Here is a 16,590-nt window from a genome sequence, read left to right as displayed (position 1 = left end):
GCTGTGCATCCCCCGGGGGGCAGGGACAACATGACTTTTTACTACTTCTTGGTACCCAGCAGTGTCCCACGCGGCGCCCCCTAGTGAGCAGTGGGGGAACTGGGGTATCCTCCTGGTTTATCCCCAAGACATGCCGCTGGTCTCTGCATTGAACTGCGTCCCTCAGAGGCTGGATTCTAACCCACTTCTTTTACAGATGGGAAATCAAGGCTTGTGAGGTCACTAGCACATGGAGTAGATGTCCTATCTCAGTCTGGTATATAAAGAGGCTGGGGGAGGGTGGGGTCTGAGGAGAGGTACTCACTTCTGGTGGGGATTCAGAGGAGGCTTGATGTGGGAGGCAGCCCCTCCCAAGAGTCACAGGTTGGGAGGGTGGTTTGGGTAAGTTTGAGAAAGGAAAGCCAGGCAAGTTGGAAGATGCACTGTGGGTGCCTAGAGTCACCATATAAGGCCTGGAACCCTTTCTGGGGCCCTGGAAGATGCAGGGCTGAGGTCACTCTCTTGGTTTCAAGTTGGGCAACCAAGGCCCACATAAGGGGAGGACTCACCCGCCATTGTCCATGGAGCCAGGAGAGTGGTGGGCCTTGCTCCTGGGTGGCCCTGACTCCACCTTCCCCAGCTGACCTCTGGGGCGGCCCTGCCCGAGATGCTGGGAGGATGTGGAGTGGTGAAAGGGGGGCTGAGGCAGGACTCTGGGGGTGCATAGGCCCGCCAGCACCCGGAAGGAGGAAGCGGCACAGGGTGTCTGTGGCTGGGCCTGGGATCCCCCACTCGGGGACTTCCTCTTCCTCTCAGGGCAGGTGTAGCTGCCGCAGTGGGACCAACACCCTGACCCCGTCATGGATGGGGGCAAGGGGCCCAGGATCAGAGACTTCCTGAGTGGCAGCCTGGCCACCTGGGTGAGGGGGCAGTGGGAGGGGGGTCTGGAGAGAGGAAACGAGCAGCAGGGAGGGGCTGGTGTGGGGGTGGGGGGAGAGAGGGCAGAGTGGGGTGTCGGGGGGGAAGGGGCTGAGGGGAGGGGTGGCCTCAAGTGGGAACAGAGAAGTCCAGGCAGCTGTGGGCAGGAAAAGGAGTCCGGACCCAGGGCCACTGACATTCAGGGAACTGGTGGGGAGGGGACTATGTGGGTGCAGGGCGGCAGGTCAGAGGGGCTCCGGATTCACTTTGATGGTGGGGGTCTCCACCCCCTGCACCTGGGCAGGCCAGATGACTCCTTTGTGTTCCCACAGGCACTGGGACTAGCCGGGCTGGTGGGGGAGGCGGAGGAGCCGGAGGGGGAGGAGGAGGAGGAGGAAGGAGAGGGGCCTCTGTGTCCGGAGAAGAGGTTCTTGCGTCTCAGCGATGGGGCCCTGCTCCTGCGGGTGCTGGGCATCATGTAAGGGGCATCAGAGGATGACCTGGGGTGGGTGGGGCGTGAGGGGAGGGGGCCAGGCGGCCTAGGGGGAGGAGCCTGAGGGGTGCCTGGCAGAGCCGGCTTCAGAGGAGGTGGGTCCTCCATCTCCGCTTCCACAATTGCCCCTGTGCTCACAGTGCTCCCAGTTCCCGAGGGGCCCCTAGAATGATAAGGGGCCGTGACGGCCCCGCAGCCTGGCGGCTGTGGAACCTCAACCACCTGTGGGGCCGACTGAGGGACTTCTACCAGGTGAGGGGTCGGCAGGTGGAGGCTGAGCCCAGGAGACCCCCTGGGGGGAGGCCCATCTCTTATCACCCACCCCCTCCACCCCAGGAGGAGCTGCAGCTGCTGATCCTGTCGCCGCCCCCAGACCTCCAGATGCTGGGCTTTGACCCCTTCTCAGGTGCTCTCTCCCACCTCCCCTCCACCCCTTCCTGCTTCTACCCGCTGTCCCTCCCCGTTAACCCCTTGTGGCTTGTGCCCTGCAGAGGAGGCGGTGGAGGAGCTGGAAGGCATCCTTAGGCTACTGCTGGGGGCGTCAGTGCAGGTGAGCGGGACAGGGCAGGGCAGGGTCCAGGTCTGGCTGCAGAGGTGGCGGGATGCCCTCTGGCACCAGTCTCACCGCCCCCTCCTCGCCCCCCTGCAGTGCGAGCACCGGGAACTGTTCATCCGCCACATCCAGGGCCTCAGCCTGGAGGTCCAGAGCGAGCTGGCTGCTGCCATCCAGGAGGTACCATGACTTGGGCTGCCCTCCGGGACACCTGCCCCCTTCTTCTTCTTTGGCTGAACTGCTCTCCCTGGACTCCAGGTGACCCAGCCTGGGGCAGGCTTGGTGCTGGCGCTGACTGGGCCGGAGCCTGGGGAGCTGGCGCCTCCGGAGCTGGAGATGCTGTCCCGAAGCCTGATGGGGACCCTGCTGAAGCTGGCACGGGAGCGCGACCTGGGGGCCCAGGTAGGGGGCGGCAGGCCAAGGAACAGGAGGACCATGGGATCCAGACATGTGGGGAAGGGGGCACTGGGGTCCAGGTGTGGGGCTGGGGCTGTGGGTCTTGGGTCTGCAGGGCTGCAACAGCCAGATTCAGCTTGGGTAATTGGGGACAGATGTGGGGGTCCTGGGAGGGGCTGCTCCTGACCCTTGACCTCCCACAGCGGCTGGCCGAACTGCTGCTGGACCGGGAGCCTGCCCCCTTGTTGCCTGAGGCTCCTGCCAAGATTCCCTCGGAGGGGGCCTCGCACCACTTGGCCCTGCAGCTGGCCAATGCCAAGGCCCAGCTGCGGCGCCTCCGGCAGGAGCTGTGAGTGCTGGGAGGGACCTGGGGGCAGGCGGCAGGATGGGGTCCCGGTTGGGATCAGGCCTGGAGGAAAAGGGCTGGAAGGGGCAGGTCCCCAGACCCCCTCCTGCGTGCCTTCCCTCCAGCGAGGAGAAAGCCGAGCTGCTGCTGGATTCCCAAGCGGAGGTGCAGGGCTTGGAGGCCGAAATCCGAAGGCTCCGCCAGGAGGTGCGCTCAGATGTCCCCAGGCATGGTCGGGGCATTCCTTAACCCTTTCCCCGCACCTTCCCCGTCCTCCTGCCTCCTCCAACCCGGTTCCTTCCCGTCCCAATCCCTCTGGCTGGCGGGTGGCCGGTCCTAGCTCCGCACCCGTCTGGCTCAGGCACAGGCGCTGACGGGACAGGCCAAGCGGGCGGAGCTGTACCGCGAGGAGGCAGAAGCGCTGCGGGAACGGGCGGGCCGCCTGCCCCGCCTGCAGGAGGAACTGCGACGCTGCCGAGAGCGCCTCCAGGCGGCCGAGGCCTGCAAGGGCCGGCTAGAGGTGAGGCGGGAGGCGGGGCTGCGGGGCTGGGCATAGGGTGGGCGTGGCCTCTGAGGGACAGGGTGGGCCAAGAGAGGAGAGTTTGGCGGAGAGTCAGGCCTTGGTGGAGGCCCCAGGTATTGCTAGGAGAACGGGGTGAGGGGGTGTCTGGGGATAGGCCCTTTGGAGGATGGGGCAGGTGGAGGGGAGTGGTAGGCAAGGTGGAAGTGTTAAGCAAGGCTAGGTCCTGGAGAGGAGGGTGGGAACGGTAGGGGAGGCAGCGTCTAAAGCACCAGCAATGGGGCTAAGTGGGGGCCTAGAAGGATGCCATCTTGGAAGGCCGTTTTTGAGAAGGGGCAAGGCCTACACAGGAGAAGGGCGGGGCCCGGTGCTGGGTCCCTGGAGAGAACTTGGAGGGGGAGGGGCAGATGGAGGGGAGAGGCGGGGCCTGGAGAGCCACTAGGGTGTAGGGTCAGATGGGGAGGGGAGCCTGGAGTGCGGGGCGAGGGGGGCATCCCTCCACCGGCTCTCTGCTCCCCACCAGGAGGAGCGGGCGCTCTCGGGGGCTCTGGAGGCCTCCAAGGCGCTGCTGGAGGAGCAGCTGGAGGCCGCTCAGGAGCGCTGTGCTCGGCTGCACGAGACACAGCGCGAGAACCTGCTGCTGCGGACCCGGCTGGGCGAGGCCCACGCGGTGAGACCCCCCGGCCACTCAGTGGTCCGTGACCTCAGAGGTCCCTAGGGTTCTTTGGTGATCACTGACTCCTACTCCCTGTTTCCTCTGTTTATGCGTGCGTGTGCACTCAGTCGTGTCCGACTCTTTGCGACCCCACAGACTCTAGCCTGCCAGGCTCCTCTGTCCATGGGGTTCTCCAGGCAAGAATACTGCAGTGGGTTGCCATTTCCTTCCAGTGACCTTCTAGCCCCCACACTGGGCCTGGCCACAGAGGGGAGGGCTTGCCTGACCCTGCTCTCCCCTCCAGGAGCTGGACTCCCTGCGGCATCAGGTGGACCAGCTTGCAGAAGAGAATGTGGAGCTGGAACTGGAGCTTCAGCGGAGCCTGGAGCCACCCCCGGGCTCCCCTGGGGAGGGTGAGCGGGGCCCCAGTGGCAGGTCTGTGGGTGGGAGCTGCCTCTTTTTCCCCTGTAGCTATTGGGGTTTCCCTGGTGGCTCAGACAGTAAAGAATGTCTGCAGTGCAAGAAACCCAGGTTCAGTCCCGAGGTTGGGAAGATCCCCTGGAGAAGGAAATGGCTACCCACTCCAGTATCCTTGCCTGGAGCATCCCGTGGACAGAGGAGCCTGGTGGGGGACAGACCAAGGGTTTGTAGAGTCAGACACGACTGAGCAACTAACACTTTCCCTCTTTTTTTTTTTTCATAGTGGGGTTGGCTTCTGGTTTCATTCCCTTCCCCCAGGTCTGGTGTCAGGGCTAGGGGTGTATATGAGGAGTCATAAGGGAGCAGAGTGGACTTTGCTGACCTCATCTCCCACACCCTAGAACTCCTGCCCGGAGTGGCTCCCTCGCTACATGATGAAGTGAGGGAGGCAGAGGCTGGGCGGCTGCAGACCCTGGAGCGGGAGAATCAGGAGCTTCGAGGCCTGCTTCGGGTGCTGCAGAGGCAGCCAGGTGGCCAGGTGAGTCCCCTCCAACCATCAGCAGGCCCTTCCTGGCCACCTCCTCTGGGTTTGACCATCCCTCTCATGTGCCCTCATGAAAAGACCCTGTGTCCTCATTTCAAAAGACCCTGATGCTGGGAGGGATTGGGGGCAGGAGGAGAAGGGGATGACAGAGGATGAGATGGTTGGATGTCATCACCAACTCAATGGACGTGAGTTTGAGTAAACTCCGGGAGTTGGTGATGGGCAGGGAGGCCGTGTGTGCTGCAGTCCATGGGGTCGCAGAGTCAGACACGACTGAGTAACTGAACTGAACTCATGTGCCTTCAGCCCCCCCTACTGGAGGAGCAGAATGAAGACTCGGTGATTCGAGAGCCGGACTTAGCTCCCCAGACTTGCCTGACCTCAGACCCCGGCCCCCAGGCCTTGGCTGCTCAGGCAGCGGACGAAGGCTCCCAGGCCTCAGACCCAACTCCCCTGCTGTTTGAGTCAGCTCTTGAGGCATCGGCATCTGATCTGGACCCACAGGTGGTGGAGAAGCCTCTGCAGACGGATGTCGTGGTCCCTGCAGACTCCATGCCCCAGGAGTCAGACCCCGATGCAGAGGCACAGGAGTTCCCGAAGAAGGCTGGCCTGGGAGCCCCTCTCCGGACCCCTGCCTCTGTGACCCCGCCTCAGGGTCCCGAGGTTAACATTCAGGCCCAGCTGTCTCTGGGAGGAGAGACTGGGGAGTCGGTGCCAGAGGCCCTGAGGGTGAGACAGGAGGACCCTGAGAGCAAGCCGGGACCCTCGGAGACCAGCCTGTGTGTGCGGTTGGAGGAGCAGGGGACCCTAGACCAGAAGCTGGACCTACCTGAGGGGCAAACAGAGGCCAGAGAGCATGAACACAGGTTGGGGGGGTTGGTCGGGGATGCAACCCAGCGAAAGTCACAGAAGAAACTGGAAGGGGCTCCTGAAGTCCGGACCTGGGAGGCACGGGCCCCCGAGGAGATCCTGGTCAGTGGTGTCCCTGAGCGGGAGGCCCTCCAGGAGGAGGCGGCGCGGCTGAAGCGAGAGGCTGAGACCCTTCGAGCAGAGCTGGAGGCCCAGGCCCGGAGGCTAGAGGCCCGAGGCACGGAGGCTGCCCGCCTCTCGGAGGAGCTGGCTCAGGCCCGGAGGGCAGAGGCTGAGGCCCACCGGGAGGTAGAGGCCCAGGCCCGGGAGCTAGCCCGGTTGCGGGAGGCAGTGGAGTCTTCTGCCCGGGAGCTGGAGGCTGCGTCGCGGGAGCGGGAGGCGCTGGCGGAGGCGCTGGCAGCAGCTGGCCGCGAGCGGAGGCAGTGGGAGCGAGAGGCGCCCAGGCTGCGGGCCCGGGCCGAGGAGGCCGAGGAGCGGCTGCACGTGCTGGAGGCCGAGGGCCGCCGGCACCTGGAGGAGGCTGAGACGCAGCGCCGGGAGAGGCAGGCCCTCCAGGAGGTACGGCGGGGGTCATGGCCAGGAGACAGGGTTCCAGGCCAGTTGCTGGGGTTTGGGGGTTATTAATTTCGTCGGCAGCCACCGAGTACCCAGCACTGAGCTGGGGCTGGAGAGGGAAGGGCAAAGTCCACTCCCGCCTCCCAAATGCGCACCTGGCCTGGGCCGGGGGCAGATGTCCCCTGCCTTTGATGGGTGGCTGTAGGAGGTGGAACTAGATGGCCTGGGTGCAAATCCTGGCTCTCTGACTGTGGTGGTTTACTCAGTTGCACCCCAGTGCCTCCCTCTGTAAAATGGGGGTGCTCTTCATAGTTGCTTTATGGGGGCTTTGGAAGGCCGATGGAAATAATGGTGTGAAGAATCTAGTTCATGGTGGGCAAAGGCTCAGGATACATTGGTTGTCATGGGTAAAATGCTTTGCAATCCATGGGAACGGGAACTGATGCCAGGGTCAGGGCAAGGAGGCTTCAGGGAGGGTTCTAAGGAAAGATCGAGATCTCACTAGGTGGGGAAGGATATTTCATCCAGGGGGAACAGCTAGTGCAAAGACTTGAAGGTATTAGAAATGCTCAGGAGCCTGGGTGACGTGGGGGTAGGTGGAGAGGTGTGTCAGGCCAGCTTTGTGGGTATTGATACTTCATCCCCAGGCAGGGAAATTCACTCAAGGATGTAGGCCGACCTGTGTGATGCTGGGTTTGGGGAGAGTCACCTTGGTGTACAAGGGGACCTGGGGCCGTACGAAGGCAGTGCCCGTGGTCAAGGTGGCAGGTAAGAGAATCCCCTGGTGGCCCAGTGGACTCTGTGCATCCAGTACAGGAAGCACAGGTTCGATCCCTGGTCAGGGAACTGAGATTCTGCAAGTTGCATGGCGTGGCAAAAAAAAAAAAGAAAAAAAAGTGGCAGGTGAGGCTGGCCGGAGCTGGGATGGGGGTTGGAGAAGAGAGAAAACCTGGAAACCCCTGTATTCATTCATTCGAGCATGTTTGCTGGCATCTTCTTGGCACCAGCCCTGTACTAGGCAGCCAGCACTTGCAGCCTCAGGGAGACACTCACTCACAGTCTGGGGTGGAGACAGGACTGTGCGGGGAGCCGTAGGGGTCTAGGAAGCACACTGGACTCAGGCTGGGGCTCATCAGGGAAGGCTTCCTGGAGGAGGAGAGAGAATGGCAATGAGCCAGGAGGAGGAGCAGGCCTGTTTGCAGGGGTGGAGTGTGAGGCAGGGAGTGGAGCGAGGTGACATGGAGACTTCCTTAAGCAGGTTTCCTATTGGGCAAGGCTTCATCTTCCTTCCCAGCAAAGGAAGGAGTTGCAGCTGTTTTCACGAGGGTGACAAGGAGTCAATGGAGGGTATAATGTGAGTAGAGTGGTCAGATCTGCAGGTCTGGAGGCCCCTCGGGGGAAGCAGAAGAGACCATGAGGCAAGGGGATGGGCGTTCGGGCCAGTGCAGCCCAGGGCTGGGGCGAGGGTATGCTGCAGCATGCATGTGTGTTCAGTCATGTCTGACTCTTTGTGACCCCATGGACTGTAGCTCGCCAGGCTCTTCTGTCTATGGAAGCTTCCAGGCAAGAATTCTGGAGTGGGTTGCCATTTCCTACTCCAGGGGATCTTCCCAACTCAGGGATTACACCTGCATCTCTTGCATCTCCTCCATTGGCAGGCAGATTCTTTACCACTGGTACTACTTGGGAAGTATCAAATCTTCTGGAAGCTGAGCAGTTTCCTTGTTACACAGAGCAGGACACTGAGGTTCAGAGAGGAGAAGTTATTTGCTCCGAGACATCTCCTGATGTTGAGGAGTCAGGAGCCTGCTGTTGGCTTGGCTGGGGCGTGTGAGAATAGAGAGTGTGCGTGAGAGGGTAAAGCCAAGAGCTTCTCTCTGGGGTCCACTCTGTAGGAGCTGAGAGATGCTGGCAGGTAGATCTGGGTTATAGCTCAGCTGCCCTACTCAGCTGTGTGGCTTGGGGCCAGTTACTCCTCTCTGAGTCTCCGTTTCCTTACCTGTAAAACCAGAATAAAAATGATACCTATGTCACAAGATCCTGTAAGATAATGAACGTAGAGTGCTTGGGGCAGTGCCTGGCACTCAGTATGGGCTTAATCAGTGGAGAGGGAATGCCAGCCAGTGGGTAGGGAAGAGCCGGTAGGGCTGGCTGGCCAAAAGAGCTGGCTCTGAGGACCAAGAGGGTGGAAGACATTAAGGACAAAGGGGAATTTTGTGAGATTTCCCGGTGGAGCAGTTCCTGGTGATAACTAGGCGCGGTGCAGGAGGAGGTGGCTGGCCAGGGGAGGGAGGTGAGGGAACCAGGGGCCAATGGGGTTGTCCAAGCGCACCTCCCCGCTGCAGGGGTCGGTGGGGGCAGAGGCACAGGGGGTGGGGCCCTGGGGGCTGTGGCTGGGGCCTGGAGGGGGCAGGGCAGGGGTCCCGCCTGAGATGCAGGTCTTCGTGGGCATACTTGTTCTGCCTCATCTCTGTCCTGGGGCTCTTGTGGCTGGGGGCTGTGGGCATCAGGGCCTCGTGGGACTTTTAGTTTTTCAGCGAGAGGCAGTGGCCAAGGGTATCTGGAAGTGCAGTGACCCCGGGGGCTGGCCTGGGTGGAGTTGCTAAGCCAGGAAGACCAGAGCAAAGATGGGTAGGCTCCATTTCCAAGGGCAGGACTTGGGGGGCGGTTGTCGTGGTCGGCCCTTCCCCACGGTTTCATCCTGCCGGAGCCCCTCCACCCCCACCCTGTACCTCAGAATGGTTTGACCTACCTCTCTAGGGACAGGGGCCACAGGCCAGAGCGGGTCTCCTACCCACTTCCTCAATGGTATGGCCCAACCGCCACAGGCCTGGCCAGCAGCAAGCATCCTGGCCCTCCCCTTCCCAGCTCCCACTGTGGTTAGGCCTGGCCTTCACCAGGTTCCTGCTCTCTGTGGCCATCCCTCTGTGGCTGAGAGTACTCTCCAGACCTGCCGCCTCTGAGCCCCTCTTCCCCTCACCTGCCCCGTGTGGCCTCAGCACGCAGGGAGCATCTAGCTGTCACTGGGCACATGAGGAACCATGGATTCAAAGAGGTGAAGACATGTGCCCAGCGAGTGTCTCTGAGCCCTGGCCCAGGGGCTTCCCTCACTCCCTGGCAGGCTTATAATCCCCGGCTCTCTCATATGCACTCTGCAAGGTCATCAGGCTTTGCTCCCATTTTACAGATGGGGGAGTAGAGGCCCAGAGATTTAAAGATATTTGCTCAGGGTGACAGATCAAGGACAGAAGGCCAGGTCTCCTGATGCTCAGGCCTGGTGAGGGTGGCGGTCTACCCTTCTGGCCCTGAGCCTGCTCTGCCTGCCCTCAGGAGCTGGAGAAGGCCGTGGTGCGGGGCCGGGAGCTGGGGGCCCGGCTGGAGCGTCTGCAGAATGAGCTGGAGCGGGCAGCCCTGGAACGCCAGGAATTTCTGCGGGAACAGGAGTTCCAGCACCAGAGGTGGGGCACTACCCAAGGGGCAGAGAGGGGCAGGTAAAGACTTGGGGAGGGCTGGGTGCTAAGACTCCTCCCGGCAGGTACCAGGGCCTGGAGCAGCGGCTGGAAGCTGAGCTGCAGGCGGCAGCCACCAGCAAGGAGGAGGCGCTGACGGAGCTCAGAAAGAGGGCCCTGCAGTTGGAGGATGAGCTGTTCAAGGTGAGGCCACCACCCGGGTTCCTGGGGCCTGAGCCCACCCCTGTCTCCATACTCGGGTAGGTACTTCAGGGCCCCCCCTCATCTCACCCCTCGGTTCTTGGCCAGTCGCTTGCCTTGCATGCCCTTTCAGGGTCTGTAGGAAGAAGCGCTGTGCTGGGAGCCAGGCTGCCCGGGCCTTGTTGCCTCCATTCTGCAACCCGACTGAGCCTGGCAGCTTGACTCTGAGGCACCTGCTGTGTCTCTCCAGCAGGGGCCCCACCACTTCCTGAGCTTAGCGCCAACAGTCATATGTTAGGAATCATTTCTGACTCCCTTGTTGCACACTGGCTCAGCGCAGGTGTGATGCGGGCCCCGTACCAGGCTGCCGCTGCCCTCAGGGGGCTCGCTGTCCACCTGGGACGGAGACAAGAACATAGCCAGTGGGCCCCCAGCAGACCGCCCGGCCGACAGCTGTGGGATTGCCAGGGGAGGTTTGTTGGGCTGCCCCCAGACCCCTGCGATGCCCTTGTGTGACCTCCCCGGGCCTCTCCTTGCAGCTGCGCCAGGGCGCTGCAGGGCTGGGGCCCCAGGAGCAAACGGAGCTCAAGGGCACGGAGGCCCAGAGCATGCGGCTCATCGAGGTGGAGCGCAGTGTGAGTGTCGGGCTGTGGTGGGCGTGGGGCTGGGGGGGCAGGGAGCAGTGCCCCGGAGATCCGGCCCCCTGCTAATCACCCCCCCTCCCTACCCCTCAACAGAATGCCACGCTGGCGGCCGAGAAGGCGGCTCTGCAGGGCCAGCTGCAGCACCTGGAGGGGCAGCTGGGGAGCCTGCAGGGGCGCGCCCAGGAGCTGCTGCTGCAGAGTCAGCGGGCCCAGGAGAACAGCAGCCGGCTGCAGGTGGGCCCGGCCCCCCACGGCCCTCCCCCCTGTCCCCCGCTCCTGCCCACCTCCAGCCCCCCATCAGTGCCCTTTTCACCCCGCCTCCAGCCCTCCCCTCCACGGCTGGCCATCCGTCCCTCTGGCTTTCCCTGACCCGACCCCAGCTCCATCTGTCCCATCCTGGCCTTGTGCCACTGGCCCTTGGCACCCCCCGACGGCTCTCTCTCCTTTCCTCCGCCCTCTGCCTTCTGCTCCCCATCCCTTACCCCCCTTTCCGGCCTGGGATGCCCCCCACAGCAGCCCCCCACCCCGTTTTCCCCTCTGGCCTAGGCCGAGAAGTCTGTACTGGAGACCCAGGGCCAGGAGCTGCACCGCAGGCTGGGGCTGCTGGAGGAGGAGGTGCAGGCAGCGCGGCGCTCCCAGGAGGAGACCCGCGGGCAGCAGCAGGCCCTGCTGCGGGACCATGAGGCCCTGGCGCAGCTGCAGCGGCGGCAGGAAGCTGAGCTGGAGGGGCTTCTGGCCCGGCACCGCGACCTTAAGGCCAACATGCGGGCGCTGGAGCTGGCCCATCGGGAGCTGCAGGGCCGGTGAGCACCCCCCTCCAAGCTCACAGCTTCTCTCCTGGGCGCCTCCTGTCTACCCAGAGCGGGCTCCCTGTTCCCTGGGAACCACCAGCAGGCCCCTCTCCCTGGCTGTGCCCTTCTGTGTGGCAGGGCTCTCTGCACTTCCAGGGTGGGCTCACCCTGGGGCTTCATCTGTGGTCCAGAGTGGTGGGCACCTAGCACAGCATTCTGCCCTGTGGCTTTGCCCCCCGGGGCCTATGCTTAGGAGATGGAGGACTTCCAGATGGTCCAGCTGCCTGCTTGCCCTGGCCCCTGGTCCTTGCAGCCCCCTGAGCCCCTGGTTCATCGCAGGCATGAACAGCTACAGGCCCAGAAGGCCAACGTGGAGGCGCAGGAGGTGGCCCTGCTGGCAGAGCGTGAACGCCTGGTGCAGGATGGGCATCGGCAGCGGGGCCTGGAGGAGGAGCTCCGGAGGCTGCAGAGTGAGCATGACAGGTACCAGCCCGGGCACAGCCCCTCCCCTCCTGGGCCAGTTCTCAGTGTTCCCACCTGCAAAGTGGGTTGATAGTGAGTTAGTCCCTTTCCCCATGGGGTTCTGCTTTGCCTCCACTCCTCGTTGTGGTTCCTCTGCCATCATGAAGGGCCCAGTTGAGGTGGGCGGGGCGTGGGGGTGTTCCTCTTGGAGAGCAGGTCTCCTTGCCTCTGCAGGGCTCAGATGCTGCTGGCGGAGGTGTCCCGGGAGCGCGGGGAGTTACAGGGGGAACGTGGGGAGCTGCGGGGCCGGCTGGCGAGGCTGGAGCTGGAGCGGGCACAGCTGGAGGCCCAGAGCCAGCGACTGCGGGAGTCCAACCAGCAGCTGGACTTGAGTGCCTGCCGGCTGACCACGCAGTGTGAGGTGCGGTGAGGGGTGGGTGGCTGGGGAGGGAGGGTGGCTGGAGGGGAGGGTGGGGTTGGAAAGAGTCAGGATCTGGTGGAAGGCAGCTGCCCTGAACCCGGTTAAGCGTCCCCCACAGCCCCTGCTTGTTTGTCCTGCTGTCTGCCTATGACAGCTGTTGACAGAGCTCCGGAGTGCCCAGGAAGAGGAGAACCGGCAGCTACTGGCCGAGGTGCAGGCGCTGAGCCGGGAGAACCGGGAGCTCCTGGAGCGCAGCCTAGAGAGCCGGGACCACCTGCACCGAGAGCAGCGCGAGTACCTGTGAGGGGCTGCGGGGGCTGGCGTGGCTGCCCCTTGGGACCTTTATGGGGCGATTCCCTGGGAAGGCCTGGGGAAAAGAGGAGGCTGACCCTCCCGGGGGCTCGGGCAGCACGGTGTATCAACCTATCCTGGGGCATGTTGCTGTTTAACCAGCAGGGGTGTACCAGGGTGTACCCTGCGTTCATGCCCAGGCCTCAAGTCCACCTCCTCCTTCCCCATCCTCCCAGGGACCAGCTCAATGCTCTGCGCCGGGAGAAGCAGAAGCTGGTGGAGAAAATCATGGACCAGTATCGCGTGCTGGAGCCTGGGCCCCTGCCCCGGACTAAGTGAGCGGGCCCCTCCACCCTGGTGGGCTGGAGGTCTTCCCTACCTCGCCCCTGCCCTGCCCTCTGAGCCCTGGCCTAGCCCGGGTCCAGGCCCGAGTGAGGGTTGGCCTGGCCTCTGCGACCCCCAACATGGCCCTCTTGTCCTCCTTCCTCCCTGGCCTGACCCCGCCTCTTGTGCCCTCTTGCCCCCAGGAAGGGCAGCTGGCTGGCAGACAAGGTGAAGAGGCTGATGCGGCCCCGGCGGGAGGGGGGCCCCCATGGGGGGCCGCGCCTGGGGGCCGATGGGGCTGGCAGCACGGAGAGCCTGGGGGGCCCCTCAGAGACGGAGCTCCCTGAGGGCAGGGAGGCGGATGGGACAGGTGGGTCTGGGGGCCCCCCTGCCCCCAGGGGCTCGCCAGTGCCCCTGGTCTTCCTGTGTGGCTTGTGCACGTGTCCCCCACTGGGCTTTCCTGCTGCAGCTTCCCGCCCCCCCCTTCCCCGCATCAGATGGTTCCGGTGACTCTCTGCCCTGGGTCCCTGCTGCGTCCCTCTCGGCTGGCACCTCCCTCCCGCCCGCACTGCCGCCCACCCGGTCCTACCCATCCAGAGCGGTGCCTAGGATCTCGGAGCAGCGGGGACTTTAGTCAGAGGTCACTTATCCCAGACAGCAGACGAGGAAGCCGAGGCCCAGGGAGGGGAAGCACCTTGCCCAAGGTCACACAGTGAGTTAGTGTCAGAGCCAGCACAGGGTCCTGCCTCCGGTCGCCACCTCCATTCATGCAAGCTTGCCCGCCCCCACTCCCAGCCCCCATCTCTGCAGCCGCCTGTCCCCTGTGGCGCCCATGCAGCTTCCTCCTGCCAGTCCCGCCCCCCGGCCCCACTCCCCCCAGCCCTCCCGGCACTGCTCAGACACCTCCCCCCGCCTGTGCCTCTTGCAGGGTCCCCCTCACCGGCACCCATGCGCCGGGCACAGAGCTCCCTGTGTCTGCGGGATGAGACACTGGCGGGTGGGCAGCGGCGAAAACTCAGCTCAAGATTCCCCGTGGGGCGAAGCTCTGAATCATTCAGTCCTGGGGACACCCCCCGGCAGCGATTCCGACAGCGGCGCCCAGGGCCCCTGGGGGCACCCAGCTCCCATGGCAAAGGTGAGGGAGAAGGGTCCCTGGGGGCCCACTGGCTCCTTGGGGGAGGGGGCTTCCCTCCTGGCTCCTGTGTCTGCCCGCCCACCCTGCTGCCTCTGTTCTGGCCTTCATGGCCCAGTGGCCACCTTGTGCCCTCAGGACCTGGCGTGGGATGGGGCGGCTCCATCGAGACCCTGGCGGAACACGAAGCAGATGCCAACGGAGAGAGTGAGTGGGGGCCGGGGAGGAAAGCGGGTATTTGCCCTTCCTGGGCCCCTGGCAGGCCTCGTTCACCCATTCCCTCATTTGACCATGAGCCTTTCTGGAATGTCAGGTGATGTGATACTTGGGAATATAACAGAGAACATTCTGGTATGGGGAGCTGGGAGACAGCTCATGATATGCATAAAAATAATAATTATCTACAGTAGCTTGTCCAATAGAACTATGACGTGAGCTCCACGTGTAATTTAAAATGTTTAGGTAGCCTCATCAGAGGATCTTTGCGACCCCTGTGGACTGTAGTCTGCCAGCCTCCTCCATCCATGGGATTTCCCAGGCAAGGATACTGGCGTAGGTTGCCATTTCCTTTTCCAGGGGATCTTCCTGGCCCAGGATCAGGGCCCAGGGCCCTGGGTCTCCCACATTGCAGGCAGACTCTTTACCACCTGAGCCACCAGGGAAACCCCTGGAAGTAATCAGAGGAAGTAATGAGACATGTAAAGTTAATTAATATTAGCATATTAATATATTATATAAACATATGGTATATATTTAATATACTATATATTGTATATATTTAATGCATTTAATAAATTATACATCAATACACCAATATACTCTATAAGTACATATTAATATCGATATATTAATATATTTCAACATCACCACATATATTAATATTAGAATATTAATATATTTTAACTCAGTATGCCTAAACTATTACCATTTTAGACATGTAGTCAGTGTAAAAAATCCTTAATGAGATATTTCATTTTTTTCACACTAAGTCTGAAATCCAGTGGTATTTTACACCCAAGCACATTGCAGTTCAGACTGGCCACATCTCAGGTGCCCAGTCCTGTCCTGGGGAGCTCAGCCCTACAGTATTAGAAGGTGACAGTGTCCTTGGGAAAAAAAAGAGAGCAGGGTGGGTGAGATCAGGAGCCTCGGGTGGGCAGGTGGCAAGGTCAGGTAGCGTGCTCAGGGCAGGCCTCCGAGAGGAGGTGAAGCTGAAGCAAAGGCTTGGAGGTCAGGGTGTGTTCTGTTCATGTATCTGGGGAATGGTGTTCCTGGCAGAGGGAAGAGCTGAAGCGAAGGCCTGGTATGTTCGAGGCCCGGCCAGGCGGCTGGGAACCCCTTGGAGAGGGTAAGCCTGAGCTGAGCTTTTCTCTCCAGGCCTCGAGGTGCAGGAACCGGAGAAGCGAACTCTCGCCCCTTCTCTCAGCCAGTGACACCGCATGGATGGAGAGCTTGGGAGCGGAGTGTTCTCAGCACTGGAATCTCAGTGGGGACCCCAGGCAGCCCAAGAACGCGGGGAGGCAGGGCACTCATGGCGAGTCCTTGGACAAGGAGACCTGGGCCCCTGGATCCTCCATGGCCTGCACTGGGGGCCCAAGCTGGAGCTGGGACGAGTTTGTGGACAGGGGGGACGGCTGGCCCCCACAAACAGCTCCCTGCTGGGGCTCGGCCCTGCAGCCCTCCCTGAGGAGGCAGTCCCCAGGGAAACTCCCAGCTGAGGGAGGCAGGCGGGAGTGGGCAAGAGAGCCCCCAGCCCGGCCCAGGAGGGGAGCCAAGGACCATTCCCTGGGGACGGTGACCTGGGTCCATTTCTGAACCTTGGCTCAGATGTGAGGCACAGGAGAATAAAGCTGGGGTGCAACCAGTGACTCCGCTCTGTCTACCGGCCACAGCCAGGAGCCACTCGCTGCCAGGGACACGGGGCCTGGAGTTCTCTGCTGACAGGGGCCTGGTGGCTATTGGCTTCCTTGCCCTGCATGGGGCAGCAAAGGGCTTTCCTCAGGGGAGGGGCCGGTTGGGCTGGCGGGGAGGCTCTGAGCGACCAGCAGTGGGTGGGGGTCTGGGCCTGGGCTCCTGAGTGGGGGCAGTGAAATACCCAGAGGGCCCGCCCCGACCCTGTCCCTGTCCCCTCTTCTCTCCTTTTACTGCTTCCTGCCTCCTCATCCTCTCATCTCCACCCCTTTGGGGCTGAGCGCCTCCCCAGAGAGTTTACAGCCTGGGGTGGGGGAGGCGCTATTGTGGAGCTGGGAGGGATGCCGGGGTCTCTGACCAGCGCCTCGGATGACTGACGCCAGGGAGGGGAGCAATTAGGCTGGGTGACAAGACGGCAGGACGTGAGTCAGGGCACCTGGGGCCGCCCAGAGGAGGGTGGGGCTGCCGGGCTGAGGTGAGGCAGCCTGAATCCGGGGGTGGCAAGAGCTGGGAGGGGTGGCCAGGCCTGCCTCCCCAGGGTGACCTATGTAGCCTGACTCACTGGGTTTCCACAGCCCTCCCGTTGGGGGTCACCCGCTGCTCTGCCCTCCTCTCAGACTGAGTTTCTGAGGTCGGTGACATGGGAGTGGACAGCCCCTGGCTCCAGGGGGGCTGAGCGGCTAGAAGCCCCCTTCCCATAGGGCCTCCGGGTGGG

General features: G+C 62.7%; 1 protein-coding gene across 2 annotated transcripts; it reads left to right on the top strand.

Annotated features, from left to right (window-relative positions):
- The first annotated feature begins 707 nt into the window (after positions 1 to 707).
- On the top strand, positions 708 to 15,832 carry CCDC88B (coiled-coil domain containing 88B). 2 transcript variants are annotated; one of them, XM_027532317.1, is made up of 27 exons: positions 712 to 899; positions 1,230 to 1,375; positions 1,531 to 1,642; positions 1,727 to 1,796; positions 1,882 to 1,940; positions 2,040 to 2,123; positions 2,202 to 2,345; positions 2,543 to 2,688; positions 2,811 to 2,892; positions 3,047 to 3,205; positions 3,729 to 3,875; positions 4,165 to 4,273; positions 4,682 to 4,818; positions 5,131 to 6,252; positions 9,580 to 9,707; positions 9,785 to 9,902; positions 10,439 to 10,534; positions 10,637 to 10,777; positions 11,090 to 11,346; positions 11,674 to 11,817; positions 12,031 to 12,217; positions 12,372 to 12,517; positions 12,745 to 12,843; positions 13,036 to 13,202; positions 13,761 to 13,967; positions 14,103 to 14,171; positions 15,342 to 15,832. In XM_027532317.1, exons 1-27 carry the CDS (start codon positions 840 to 842, stop codon positions 15,395 to 15,397), a joined length of 4,392 nt encoding a protein of 1,463 aa, XP_027388118.1. In that variant the 5' UTR covers positions 712 to 839; the 3' UTR covers positions 15,398 to 15,832. The 2 variants fall into 2 exon arrangements, with proteins under 2 accessions (XP_027388120.1, XP_027388118.1); XM_027532319.1 differs by lacking the exon at positions 14,103 to 14,171 and having other exon boundaries at positions 708 to 899.
- Positions 15,833 to 16,590: the final 758 nt, after the last annotated feature.

The sequence above is a fragment of the Bos indicus x Bos taurus genome, chromosome 29 (assembly GCF_003369695.1).
Source record: "Bos indicus x Bos taurus breed Angus x Brahman F1 hybrid chromosome 29, Bos_hybrid_MaternalHap_v2.0, whole genome shotgun sequence".
In the NCBI taxonomy this organism is placed as follows: domain Eukaryota; kingdom Metazoa; phylum Chordata; class Mammalia; order Artiodactyla; family Bovidae; genus Bos; species Bos indicus x Bos taurus.
Note: the sequence above shows the minus strand (reverse complement) of the source record. Positions and strands in the feature narration are given on the sequence as shown.

Excerpts from the sequence above, each read along its gene's own strand:
- CCDC88B (XM_027532317.1), top strand. The coding sequence starts at position 840 with ATGGATGGGGGCAAGGGGCCCAGGATCAGAGACTTCCTGAGTGGCAGC. Across the intron at positions 3,876-4,164 it reads GGCTGGGCGAGGCCCACGCG|GAGCTGGACTCCCTGCGGCA; the intron begins GTGAGACCCCCC and ends TCTCCCCTCCAG. Across the intron at positions 12,844-13,035 it reads GGGCCCCTGCCCCGGACTAA|GAAGGGCAGCTGGCTGGCAG; the intron begins GTGAGCGGGCCC and ends TCTTGCCCCCAG.